The sequence below is a fragment of the Puntigrus tetrazona genome, chromosome 16, assembly GCF_018831695.1.
Source record: "Puntigrus tetrazona isolate hp1 chromosome 16, ASM1883169v1, whole genome shotgun sequence".
Lineage (NCBI taxonomy): Eukaryota > Metazoa > Chordata > Actinopteri > Cypriniformes > Cyprinidae > Puntigrus > Puntigrus tetrazona.
The window spans coordinates 16,595,486-16,609,615 of record NC_056714.1 but is presented as its reverse complement, the minus strand read 5'-3'; the positions used below and the strand labels follow the sequence as shown (position 1 = coordinate 16,609,615).

General features: G+C 39.2%; 1 protein-coding gene across 3 annotated transcripts in view; it reads right to left on the bottom strand.

Annotated features, from left to right (window-relative positions):
• Positions 1-14,067, bottom strand: part of epb41l4b (erythrocyte membrane protein band 4.1 like 4B) — a 21,172-nt gene extending 7,105 nt beyond the window's left edge. Inside the window, exons 1-15 of one of the 3 annotated variants that reach the window (XM_043262076.1) lie at positions 13,244-14,065; positions 9,353-9,457; positions 9,036-9,078; positions 8,347-8,425; positions 6,443-6,487; positions 5,901-5,953; positions 5,659-5,779; positions 4,169-4,256; positions 2,995-3,083; positions 2,835-2,904; positions 2,226-2,404; positions 2,036-2,145; positions 1,834-1,864; positions 1,654-1,687; positions 498-613 (exon numbers count right to left, since the gene is read on the bottom strand). In XM_043262076.1, the coding sequence (XP_043118011.1) occupies positions 498-613; positions 1,654-1,687; positions 1,834-1,864; positions 2,036-2,145; positions 2,226-2,404; positions 2,835-2,904; positions 2,995-3,083; positions 4,169-4,256; positions 5,659-5,779; positions 5,901-5,953; positions 6,443-6,487; positions 8,347-8,425; positions 9,036-9,078; positions 9,353-9,457; positions 13,244-13,492 (1,412 nt within the window). In that variant the 5' untranslated portion in view covers positions 13,493-14,065. Of the gene's footprint in view, positions 1-497; positions 614-1,653; positions 1,688-1,833; positions 1,865-2,035; positions 2,146-2,225; positions 2,405-2,834; positions 2,905-2,994; positions 3,084-4,168; positions 4,257-5,658; positions 5,780-5,900; positions 5,954-6,442; positions 6,488-8,346; positions 8,426-9,035; positions 9,079-9,352; positions 9,458-13,243 lie in introns of all 3 variants that reach the window. The other 2 variants (XM_043262077.1, XM_043262078.1) reach the window with 2 other exon arrangements.
• Positions 14,068-14,130: the final 63 nt, after the last annotated feature.

Here is a 14,130-nt window from a genome sequence, read left to right as displayed (position 1 = left end):
ACTCTAAAAGCTATAAACATGCAGATGGTCAGAGTCAGACGTTAAGGTCTGCATATGCGGAATACGTTTTTGTCTTTTCAGGATGCATTCGGACCGTTGAGACACGTCACATGATGGATGATCACAAGCAACGGATGAGACTCCTGCAGGTGTGAGGATGCAGAATGGATGACACACTGTGATTGGATGCGAGCATTCAGCGGTCTCTTTTTCTAAAGGTGAGCGGCTCATCCAAACACCCTTTCACATGCTCACAGCGCAGTCATAACTTTGTCTCTGTGCACGATCGACACAGTCCTGCCACTGCGCTCAACCAAACCGCTCTCACCAAACCCACCACTGCTCGAAGGGGGTCTTTCCACATTGGAGGGTCTAAATCAGACACATATGCACATGCAGGTGAAACACAGATGAGGTCAGCCGACATTATTTTGTAACAGAAACTGGAAGACTGGCACAGGTTTTGTCTTTCAGTGCGGGTAGATAAAAATGTATACCTGTGTGGTGGCGGAATGTGTCCCAGTTCCATAGGCTGGACGTATAGGGGAGGAGTCAGAGTAGACGGATGTGATCTGTGCCATGGTTCCTGTGCAATTGGAATGTTGTGCTTATACTGGAGGCAAGCAGAAAAAAAAAAAGATTCATATGAGTGAAGTCTCTTGCTAATAACTTATGATCAAATCATGATGGGATTTAGCTGACTAAGTTTTTTTTTTTTTTTTTTTTCTTCAGAATGGAGATTATTATTTGGAGATTAAAATGAGTCACAAGGCTCGGGTTTTCTACAGAACCCCTAAAGGGACATGATGAATGAAAAAAAATTGTGATTGGAGGTAAAATGTTATTTAAACAAAATATTGTGAGAGACACTCTTGCAAATGTTTTGCTTTCTCTTGAAAAACCTTAATGTTTCCCTAAGAAACTTTGCATTTGCCTACAAATGGTTATTTTTTAAAAAAAGTTAAAGTACTGAAGTAACATTTCTTATAAATCTCATATTAGTTTGTGCAAAGGGCCCCCAGATATGTTCACTTTGTAAAGGAGCCAGCAAACCCCCTAAAATACAATATTCTAGCATGTTTCACAAGAAATAATATTTAATAATTAACTCGAACTCTAGTACTATATATTCAAATTCTACTTTATCTGCCCTCTTTTTATTTATAAAACAAACACATTGAAATGAAGAGTCAAAGGTTAGTTATTGGTCAGAACAACTAGAGTATCTGTGAATCTCACCCCCCCCAAAAAAAGGAACAATTTTGCAGAATCCCTCAAAAACAAGGATTGTGGTTAGTGTGAGTCCCAAAGCATATATATTTTTTAAAAACTCACACACGTTTTCGTTTTTTTTATTTTGACTGCTTCTATTGTCTTCGTTTGTCAGTGGCTTTAGATAAAAGTGTCTGCTAAATGACTAAAATTTCAAATCTTAAATGAAAAATTTACAGGAGACTGATAATACTGAGGAGAAAATAATACTGAAATGTTTGATTTTTAACATTTACTACTGTCTAACAAGTTACAATTGTTTAACTTCCTTTGGAAACCAGTCAAAAAAAGAAAAAAAAGTCCCTGATGTAGCTACTAAATCCTCATATGCATTTCTTCTTAAATTAATCATGCAAAGTATGAAGGATATTGAAAGAGTACCGGTGTTAAGCTTGGCTCAGGGCTGGTCTGTGCACTACAGAAAGGAAAGAGAATCTTTCATTACTCAAATTACAACCAGTTTTTGTTTCACAAGCACAAAAAAAAATACAAAAAAATAAATAAATAATCATATATCCGGTTTATATCCGAGTGCTTATAATTATATTTGTGTGTCTTTACCTTAGATGGGGATGTTTTGCTGGAGTTATGGCTGCGGAAGACAAAATATAAACATGACATATGCGAATGATGTAGTACTTGTATTAAAGCAGCATTTACAGGCTGTAGGGTCAGATGCGGGGCAGACACAGAGATTAAGCATGTCAGAAATGCATTAGGTTGATTATTGAAAGGAGATATGGCATACGGCACGCAGACCTACCTTTGACCATAGACTGGGCTCGTGATGGATATCTTTTACTCGGTCTTCTCTCAAAAGTGCTTGCTCTCCTGACTTTACCACTATGTGTTGCCTGGTATTCAGTCCTTCCACTGTAAACACAATCAACATGACACTTAAAAAAGGTGACAGTGTAAATATGTTGGCAGATTAGGTGTACGTATGTATGTACCTGAATCTGAACCGTGAGCCGAGGCGTGTGAAGTCACTGCGGTTTCTGTTGTTGTGGGTTGGCTGTCTGAGCCGGAAGAAGGCATGGCTCTCGACTGCACACTTCCATAAGTGCTTACACTCCCGAGAACTTGAAAGCTGAAACACAAACGTGTGCTCCTGCTCTCGTCCCTGCACCCACAAAACATAGACAGAGCGCGGGGTTTTCCAAATTAATAAATGCATTTTTTTTATGTTTTACTATTGTATTTTAATATTACAATTACGTCCTGATTCTTCAAGGCTTTCTAATGGCAATATGGCTGGTATTGTGGGTTTTTGTCCAAAAGAAGTCTAAAAAAGTGCACCCAAATGGCAAAAAAAAATGCCTCAAATGGTTCTTTTATGTTTAAAATATAAGTATTTGCAAAAAAATGAGTAAAATATGAATCAAAGCCATAGTTCAGCTAAATACAAACTCAAAATGAAAATGTATTGTACGAGTATGACTCTACAGAAATAGCTATTATTTTAACAGCTTATCAATCAAAGCTGAAGGCCCCTGGTATAGAGGAACGTCTACAATGTGGGCACAGGTAATTAAGTGCAATTTTGCGTATATGAAACTTACCTTCTCATCATCCTCCACAACCACTAATGTCAGTCGGTTCTTCCTGAAGTCAAGGCGAGTTATCTTAGGCCTGATTGGAAATAATTATGGAAAGTATGTTGAAATGAAAAATAGTCAAAGGTCAGCTGTTGGTCAGAAATTGTGTATCTGTGAATCTCACCAAAAGAAGAGACCAATTTTGCTGGATCCCTCAAAAACAAGGATTCCGGTTGGTGTGAGTCCCAAAGCATATTCTCCTCCATCCCGTCCCTGCACATCAGTTCATTTTTACAAAACAATCTCACATTATCACACAAGCATGCACAGGTTTTACTGAACTGGTACAATATACTACCATTCAAAGGTTCAAAGGTGGGTATGACTTAGGTTTTTTTGACAATGCATTTATGCTCATTTATAGTAGAAGGCTATTTGAGCAAAAATAATATTGTGAAATAATATTATAATTTTTAAACAAAATAATGTTACAAATAACTTTTCTATTTTTATAAATTTTACAATAAAATCTTGTTCAGTTTACAATTCAGTGCCTGAAACCAGCCAGACCCTCTTGCTAGCACAGGGAGCGTGTCTATTGAGCGTGAATATTTTCCCCAGGCGCTGCGTGATTGTTAAATAAGTTATGTTATTATTATTTCTCTTGTTCATTATTAGTTCTCTAGTTGATTCTTAACATTACGGTGACATGAGGGAGAGTAATTAATGAATTTGAATTTTTGGGTGAACTATCCCTTAATTCCCTTAATACCAGGTTTTGAGACTTTCAGATCAAATAAATTTTATAGAGGGCAAGGTAACTGTGAAGCCTCTAAAATCACGCCAAATAGATTTAGGGTCCTCTTTGAGCCATTTGATTATGAATCTGAGCTGACAGGCCAAATGTTATTTTCTGGCATTTGGCAAGTCTCAGCCCCCCCCAAAGAATGAGAAAGACACAAATTTGAAAATTTAGTCCTGGCTTCTGCTTATTCCATAAAAACGAACTAAACATTCAGTTATTCTTCTATTCTGCAATAAGATCGGTATCCATCTGTAATGGATAAAGCAGCAAGGGCATTATACTCATCTTAAATACAGCAATCCTCAAAAGCCAGCAAAGAGGAAGATCTGAACATCTCATTAAATCTTTTAAGAAGTTGTAATGCTGATATAAAATCATGTACCCTTCGTATTATATGGTCTAATATTTTCTTTTTAAAGTACAGTATTATTATAGAGACCTTAATTCTCCAGTTGTGAAGGAACAGGGTGAAGATAAAAAAAAATAAATGAAACCAACAATTTGAGGACAATATTTGAACTTAATGTAAATTAACTAAAGGGAATGATCTCACCTTCACAAAGTGCATGTCTACTCCATACATCTCCAGCCACTTGCACTTATTCAGGAAATTCAGCTCAGCTTGAGAAGGACTCATTCCCCTGTAGAGAGACGTACTGGTGAACATTCAAACTCATGAGCAGTAATGAACACCATAACTCATGGTTCAACTCTGTCCAGTGCCCTGTCATTTCATGGCCAGACAATAGCAACTCCCTCATGTACAGCCTGACAGCAATTCCCATATGTCCCATCAAGTGCATCCAAAGTTTGCTGCACATTATATCTGCTCTATGCTCAAACCGCTACACTGGCTGACAAAATCTGCAAGAATTCTATTCAAGCCATTATTTTTGTCTCGCACTGAACATTTTCAACCCCCAGGTCTATAAAGTTTCAAAAGTTCTCATTTAATTTCCAAGATCAACAAACAATCCAGACCCATTTAAACAAATGCAACAGCTCATCTGTAGGGAATTATCTGCAGCTAAGCACGTACTTGTACAGTAGCATGCTGACTTTGATGATTGCTCTTAAAACAGGGTCAAATGCAGAGCTGAGGATTTAATTAAAACCACAGGGAGACCGAGTTTTCAGTTCATGTTAAATGCATGTAAACAGTTCAAGTGTTATTATCACTGGCAAATGAAACTGTCAAAATCTTAAGTGAGACCAAATCTGACACTTTAATCATTCTAAGGATTTAAAACACACACAAGCAAAGATTTTCACCATGTTGTAATCAGGTGCAATGTGACAAAGCATCAAGCAATACATCTGTGTTTATATTCCTTTTTGTCCTAACCAGACTGAAAATGCATTCTGTTGGTCGTTTGTTCAATGGTGTTATATCAGATTTACTATCAGCTTGTGCCAGTGCCAATCCTCACTTGGCATTAAAAATTACTGTCGGGATTTATTTAAATTAACCTTTTGGTTCCTACATTCATGGCAGGATAGTATTTAAATGAATCATGCAACAAGCCAATTTACTAAGATTTTGCGCTCGCCTATTCACTGTTACTTGCAGCATTACTTAATGCCCAAAAAAAGGAAGGTGGTAATTTGGGTAATTTGCTCTAGGTAGATTGCGTTGGTCATTATGGAAATGAGATGTTGCGTCAGTGTTCTTTAATGCGCACCTTGTCAGTAAATCACCCACAGAATTTTCCTCTCCCATCTGCCCTTTTATGGAATTGCCCTGTTCAGTAAATCTGGTCCCAAATGTGTTCTGACTGGCTGCGATTAGTCAACTTGTATGTCGGGACATACAGTACTGTTAGCTGCCAAACTGGATTTATTGGAGTCAATTCTTTTAACATCAGTGGAAACTTTCCACTGCACAAAACGGTTCTATATAATAGAACATTTTCTTTAGACAATTCAAATATTCTAAACACTAAGAACAAATAATTTTCACAGTTCTTTAGGGAACTCAAAATTGCATTGCTACAAAAGCCCCCTTTTGAAATCTTTATTTTTAGGATCGGGAAAAAGGAATACCTGCATTCAGCCCATTTGCGGTAGATGTCTGCCTCCATTATCTCCGTCTGTTTGGGTGAAAAGCGAAACTCTGATACCAACCCTATAGAGTGTTCTAATGGATCACAGTCCCCAAGTTCACCTATTAACACGTGAAATAGAAAAAAATGAAAAGGCAAAAATCCACTTCATTTCATGTAATTTGCAAATACATGGGTAAAAAAATTTAATTCCAAAGTGCTCATAAAACACACAGAACTTACTTTGTAAGCAATAAGCCCCAAGCTCAACAGCCACATCATATGGACATTTTAACCTGCCCGGGAAGGAAAAGAGATTTAATGACCCTTAAAACAGCCAGTAAATGTGTTTGCAGCATACAAAAGGCAACTATTAAAGCATGCAACAATGCAGTTATCAAACAATGATCAAAATTCACTTTTGTACAAATGTGAAATGACAAGACCCCGTGTTTATGTAAGAAAGTGTGTGCCCCCTGTGTGGGAAAGTGTGTCGGAGCGTATCTGTGCTCTTAAATTAGAAGCTGTGTGTTGGTTCTCATTGGAGTTTCTTTTATTAAAAAGGAGCAGAGCAGCACCCAGGAGACCAGACCCAGATTATACACACTGAAACAGAGCTTTTATTGGACCCCGGTAGAAACCCTGCCTCACTGTGTGTACACGTAACAGAGGGAGGGTCAGAGGTGTAACACAGGGCAAAAAGGAGGATATGAAAGGCTCTCTCTTTTTCCACTGTGTGTGCATGTTTGTGTGTGTCTAGCTGTGAGGTAAGCGTAATTTCTTACTTGCCGGACAGTATGTCTTGTCTTAGCTGCAGTACGAAGAGATACCTGCAAAAAGGTTACATAAATGTCATGTCATAGTGCATATATTTTACTATAGATACAGTGCCTTGCAATAGTATTCATACCCCCTTTTTATGTTTTGTTACGTCGCTGCCTTATTTAAATTACTTTTTTCACATCAATCTACACTCCACACACCATAATGACAAAACAAAAACAGAACTGTCACAACGTAAATAAGTCAGAAAATTTAAATAAATACATTGCATAAGTATTCACCAGTTCACTTTACGTTTGGGGTGCTACTCTGCAGGAGTTGAGCAGTGCTTGGTTTCCTTAAAACAAGATGCTTGGAATTGAGGTTCATCAGATCAGAGAATCTTGTTTCTCGCAGTCTGAGGCCCCCGATTTACACTACAGCATTTTAGTTTTAAAACGCATAACTTTTGCTACGGTTATGCCTATGGTTTACACTACTATTGAAAATACTGCAGACCCTATTTTAGTTTGAAAACTCTGGGGTTGCGTTTCAGTGTAAATGGAGCAAAAAGATGCTTTTGAAAAAGATGGCATGGCTTCTCACATTCACTCTGCATATCCCTGATGAACGTGCAAACAATAACATGCCGCTCGTTATTGTACCCATAGATAGCACGCAAACATGTCAAACATCTAAATAATAGGGAAGCTACCTATGCATATCTATGGTTGTACCTGCATCAGTGGTAATGTGACATGCATTTTAGGCTGTGTAGGGTAAACAAAGATCATTTCTGAAACGCAGCGGAAGCACCAGTGTAAACAGGGATAGTTTTCATTCTAAAATGCGCATTAGGTTAAATGGGGCCTGAGGGTTCTTTAGGTGCTTTTTTTCTTTTCATGTGTTTTTACTGAGGAGAGGATTGTTCAATGCCATAAAGCTCAGATCGGTGCAGGCTTCTTCTGTAGGTTTTTCCCACATATAGTCATGGAGCTAGAGGAACCATCAGATTCTAGGTCAGCCCAGTCTAGGAAGAGTCCTGGTTGTTTCATACTTCTTCCTCTAAGAGTTAACAGAGACTACGTGCTTCTGTGAACCTTCAATTATTTCTGAACTCTTCCTCAGATGTGTGGCTTGATGCAATCCTGTTTCTGAGCTCTACAGGCAGTTTTTTCAGGGCTTGGTTTTTGCTGTGATATGCATTTTCAGCTGCTCAGACATTATTAAGAAATATGTGCCTTTCTAAATCATACCCACTCAATTGAATTTGCCACAGGTTAACTTCAAAGTATAGTAACATCGACATGTAATATGAATGCTCCTGAGCTAAATTTTAACTGTCCCAGATGAATAATTCTGCAATAGAATCACTGCATATCATCAAGCTTTGACATTTTGATGCATGAAGTGTAGACTGATGTCAGGAAAAAGACGTTTATAATATTGTTAAATAAAAGTGTTTTTAAAGATGAAAAACTGAGTAAGCATTTGATGATGGCTGACATATCATGCACCTTTAATGCATTTAAAAAGTAATTCACCCAAAATAAAAATTAATTCAATTTTTTTGTACTAACCCTTAAGAGTATTTCACACATTAACGTTATGTTACTTCAAAAGACAGAATAATGCATGAACCACATGGACACCATGGACACCATTTGTTATATTTTTATAGCAACTTTTCCATTTTGGAGCTTTATAGCTGCAGTTTTCATTTACGTGGAGATAAAAGGATAATGTGGAGACATAAAGACAACATGTGTCACATAGAAAAGTAAGTCAGATTTAAATAAAATGGTGGTTATTAATGATGACGGTGTCATTTTTGGGTGAAATTTAAAAAATTTCCTTTAAAAATGTTAGTTTGATTAACTAAAGAGTGTTACAAGACAGTTAGGCGTATTTGACTATTGTTATTTACCTGGTGAACTCTTCGTGGAGGTTATTGGGCTCTGATGAATAGAATTTAACCCTGAAAAACAATCTGTATGGACTTCCATCTACAACAAAGAGATTTTACGAGTAAGAGAATGTGCACACCAGAATGAAACAGACACCCAATGTCAACGGCTATGAAATTTGAACATAAACCTTAAAGGAAAAAGGACAAGAAGCTCTCCTTGAAGGTTATGAAAGATTGTTGTCATAGAGACAGGCATAAGTCAGCTAATGTTGATTCAGTGTGACTCAACAGCTTTTAAAAGTGTTGTAAAGCATACACCATTCTGAAGGGTAGCACTGCAGTTACGCTATAATATAGAAAAAAACACCAGAGAGACTGAATCAATGGTCTTATTTCACTCCTTTCTGAATTGCACACAAGTTGCACAGTCTGAAATATTTCAAATCAGCGCAGAAATCAAATTATATTGATGCTATTTTCATCTCCCACTTTCTCCATCTAACAACTGCGTGGGGTATGTCTTGCACAGCATACACTGGGATTGGCTCTAGTCACACCCATAGCATACACTCATAGACGCTTGTCACTAGTCACTAAGGCAACAGTAGATTATGAGCCCAAGGTCATCAACCATCTGTGACCAGCCGACTAAACAACTTCACAATAACTACTTGTGCAAGAGTGTGTGTGTGTGTGTGACTACTCACGTATAATCTGCTTTTTTATGGGCTTGGCTGCATCCAACCATTGCTGAAAACATAAGGATATGCGAAGAAAAAGAGAGCAGAAAACAGCATGGGAGGATTGGGGGAGACAGTGGGAGGGAGGGAGAGGGAACAAGACAAAGAGTTTGTTATTAGTCTGAGTGCTAAGAAAAAGAAAATCCTGTTGTTCTGATTGATGTTGAGTGGCTGTTTCACACTGACACTCTCCATTTCTCATTTCTGGTCTAAGAGCTGCAGCTTAGAAAAACAGGTCACTGCCGCGCACACACGTAAACGAACGCTCATTAAGTGCCACTCACCGCAACCTGCTCTGGGTCCATGAACTGCAGCCCAAAGTAATCAGCCTCCACCAGATCCAAATGATACATAATCTGATCAAACAGATCCTGTCCCTTAGAGTGTTTCTGAAACACACACATTTAAAGCACAGATAAGTCATGAAATGCAAAGCTCGGGGCTTCACACTGATCTTGTGACAGTTTAAGGGGACACCTGCGGAGCACGTCATCGGCAGGAAGTTACTCCCGTCCGCCTGCAGGGCTTGATGGCCTTGATTAGGCACAGCGAAATACATGCTACATTGATTTTCATATGCACTCACTATGGCTGAGTGATGTCGCTTAAAATATCTCAGAATTCACTTCAATTCATTTTAGTCTTTTGATGTTTTTCTTTTAAATCAGAAGAACCATTATTTTTAAAGATACATATAACCAAAAATAGTTAAGAATAAAAACAGAAAATACATACAATTGTTGCGGAAATATATATATCTATATATGTGTGTGTGCGCGCATGTTCATATTTTCATTTAAAATGAAACATTTAAATTTATTTTATCTGTAAATACATATAATTTGTATTTAGAATTAACTACCAAAACAATAAGAGTAGGATTGTGAAAGAAATTAAGTTATATTTAGTAAAAATGCATTACATTTATACAAAATAACAGGTCAAAAAAAAACTAGCTATATTAAGTAAATGTTTTCTACACTGATAACAGTTAGAAAAGTTTTTGAGCACCATACCAGTTATGATATTTCACAGTATTACTATTTATAATGTACTGAACTGTCATTTATTTAACTGAATAAAATTGCATCAGGAATGTTATAATATTTGTGGTTAATTTTTAAATTGCCAGCAAAATAATTTAAAATATATTGCGAGTATTTCATATTTTGTCCAAAACCTAGTCTTTTTACAAAGCCATCTGATGCATAAGTACCGTCAAAGGCCAAAGAGAGATCAAAAGTCTGTTTTCTATATCATGCAGGGTCTAGATGAGGAGCATAAAAGAACACACAAAAGAGAAAACTCTATAAACTATTCTGCAGATAATCTCTGCTTTGTAATGGTCAGTTTATTTTCAAGGCCGGCATTCCACTGAGATCAAAAACTCTCAGTGAATGCAGAGAATTCAGAATTTAGCTATTGATTTGTTCCATTTTACGGAGCTCGATTGATTTCTTTTGTTGGTTGGAGGATGTTGTGAGGAGAAAGACCGAGCACATGATCAGAATGGACTATGGAAATGGCAGGAGCTCCTTGTTAAGATGAGCATTTGAGGAGAAGTGTTCCCCAATTAAAACTTAGCCAATCACAATGCTCGGTATCCTGAATAAGCATCTCTACAGACTAAAAGAAATGAGCCAATTAAATGCAACATTATTTTGAAGTTCAAATAAGTTGCTAACATAAGTGGCCTCAGATTTTCAAAATTTGGGGGCCACTAAGATTTTTATTTATTTTTTGTTCAAAGCAATTAGTATTTGCAAACGATGTTGCAAATTGATCAAAATGAGAATAAAAGACATTTCTGTTGTTGCAAAATCTAATAACTAGCTCTTTTGAACTTTCTATACCTCAAAGAGGATTTTTTTTTCTTCAGTTTCCTCAGCACTAACTCAGCATGATTTCTAAAGGATCATGTGACACTGAATGCTGGAGTAAACAGGATTTTTTTTTTTTTAAACATTAAATAAACACCAATAATCACGATTTTGACAAGCCTTATTAAGCATAGGAGTCTTCTTTTAAAGCACCATCTTCCAGGCTTCCCCCTTTCAAACGGTGTGTACATTTAACCTATATTCGCTTTAATAACATGTTTTGCCAAAAAAAAAAAAGTGTGCTTAAATTCCACTTGATCGGAGTTGACTTTGTCATGTCGTGCAGTGATAAGTGTGGCTAAAGTGTCAACACTTCTTTGGAGCCACTGTACGAGTTTGATACCGTATGCTGTGAAACGTATAAAAACATCAAAGCCCAGCTGCCTTGCCTGAACACACTACAGTACAATGACACAATTACCTGGAGCATACACTTATTGTCTTTCAGTTGAAAGTACTAGTCTATTGTGCTAACATTTAGTCCTGATGAAGACTTCATATTTCGACATCTATAATGCACCACGAGTCACAGAGACTTAATCTAAAAGGCAGATGAAAACACACACACTCGTACTGTATATGCAAGTTGCACGCAAACCAGGGCCGAAGCAAAAATAGTTTGAAGTGTCAGAGGAGAGTGGCTGGATTTGGGACACACCCTGAGGGGGGGTGGTGGCTATTATTCTCTTTGATACTCGCTGCTGTTCAGGTTGACCTACAACCCTTAACATACATAAATCGACATAAATTTGAAGCCATTCCCTGCCAATATCTTCGAACAAACACAAAATAGCCCAGCTTTAAAAACAAAACCCGAACCGATGAACTCTTGGAGCTGTGCTGATTATCGGTTTAGAGGGCTGGGACTCGGACGACACTGGTAACAGTCAAATCACATTCTTGTATGATTCGCTGTGCTGAAGTACTGACACGCGAAAAGGCTTTTTATCAATTCTTTGACATGTTCAGACTCGTATGGAATGACATTGTCTGACTGCGACAGCCATGTTTATAAACCAACGCTCGGCAAAATGGTCTTTGAGATATAAAACAATAATGTTGCGAGGTGCCTTCAGGTGTTTACGTCGCTTGCATTGAAAGGAGGAAATATTCATCATTAAATGTAATTGTGTAATCGTCCTCTAATTTGATTGGCCCGGAGGCGTTCCGAGATATTCTTTGACACACTTTTGTATCATTTTCATTAGTCTATGTTCAAGCATTCTGGAGCAGGCTGGCGTGGAAGCAGATTTTGCCTGAAGAACAGGTTTTTGACAGTAGGAGGGTCTGTGTTTTCTTTCGCCTCGCGATCGCTCAAAGCGGGTTTCTCTCACTAACGAGGAAATACGTGAAGTGAGCTAAATCCGAGCGATTACAGAACACCATGATTGGGAAATGTCTTTTGCCCAAGCAAACAAATGCAGAGGCAATATATCTTTTACGTTAGATTGGTGGTATTGTTTGGATTACACTCATACTATGTAGACTACATTTTTTACTGCGGCAAAGTACGCACTTAAATTCAAGAGAAGTGGCTAAGCAGAGAGTGTGTGATTGTGAATTACGTCGTCCAGTTTATTTGATGAATCACTACATTTTAAGCAACTACATACATTTTTTTATTTTGTTTCTTTGTACTTGTATACAAATCCGAGGAAAGATCTGAATTCTGAAGACACAGGCTTTCTGTCTGTTGCTTGGTGACAGGTAGAGCTTATTGTTTTGGGTTCTTTGGAAATTATTTTACTGGATGAGAAGAAACGTGCAAGCTGTCAGTTCTGTCCAACACTTAAGTTACAGGATATTACTTGGATGCGACACAAATGTGCGCTCTAAGTAGTGAACTGACGAGACACCCGAGCTACAGAGAAAGTGATCGACGTTACATGGCGCGAATTGCAAAAGAGGGAGCAAAGGTTAAGCGCTTAGCTGGTTCGTCGACCTCTAATGGAAAATTAATTCTGGAAAACACTTGAACGGGGAGAAGGAGAGAAAGAAAGTGAGCTGGGGGAACTCCTCGTGCGTTTTTCCTCCCGGGTCGTTTTATTTTCAGCGAAAGCTCCCAGAGCTCGAGGGAATCTGCGGGTTTTTGTGTGACAGGTTGAGCGGTCGCTATAGGTGGGAAGTAAACATGAGCACGGGAGCACGAGCACCATCTGTTTACCGGGACGGGACCCAACACCGGGGAAATCCGACCGGTCAAACAGCGACAGGCTGTTAAAACCAAACTTTGCCGTTAAGCACTACATTCAAAGCCACTAAGACGACTTTTCTCTGACGGAAGGCTCCACTCACCGGTAACTCCACACTGACATCCGATCCGTCCAGCAACAGGACTCTGCATGTGATGGCGTCTTTGCTGTTGCCCGCCGCGGGGATGTGGACTACGGCTCCCCCGGTCACTACGATCGGCGCGTGAATCACCTGCTGCTGGTGCGCCTGCAGCACCGTATTTCCGCCTCTGCCGGTCCCGTCCAGTTCGTCCGACGTCCGAAAGCGTCGTTTTGACCGACGGCTAAACGTCCTGCGCAGAAAGCCCATCATCTTCCCCCCGCGAGACAGCGCTTTAAACAACCAGGGAAAACGGCACCGATACCGAACCGCTCAAGAGGAAGGCATCCAGCTGTTTCCCAGGCTTTCCGCGACGAAGAAAGGCGGCGTCTACCGGACCGAGCCGTCCAACGCAGCGGGCACAAGTCGGGATACGACGACCTGTCACGAGCTCCGTTTCCTCGTGGCGTACGGGCTAGAAAACACGAGCGCACCTGCCAAAAACAAGAGAGGGTATTCCGGTCCTTTCGCTCGGTTGAATAAAAAGTAATTGCGCTTTAATCGAACTTCTCCCTGCGTTCGCCGGAGTCCAGGTTCGGCTGAACGACGGCGCGTTAGTTCCTTTCTGTTATTGACCGAAACCGATGTACCTCTCAGGTAAGTCAACCAGAGGAACTGGCCAGGCAACCTGTTCTGCGCAAGCGTTAAATCTCAGAGCAACACTCAAACTTTTTTTCCCCCTCTTCGGGTCAGTGTGCGCGAGGCAGCGCTACCTGCTGGTAAGACAAACAGTGGTCAGTGTGAGGTTACCTTCACGAGAGCCACCATCGCTGAATTCCCCAGCAACGACTACAAATCGAGCAGCCTTCATACCGTGAGGTGCAATTGCGTCAAGCGTGCCATCAGGAAGC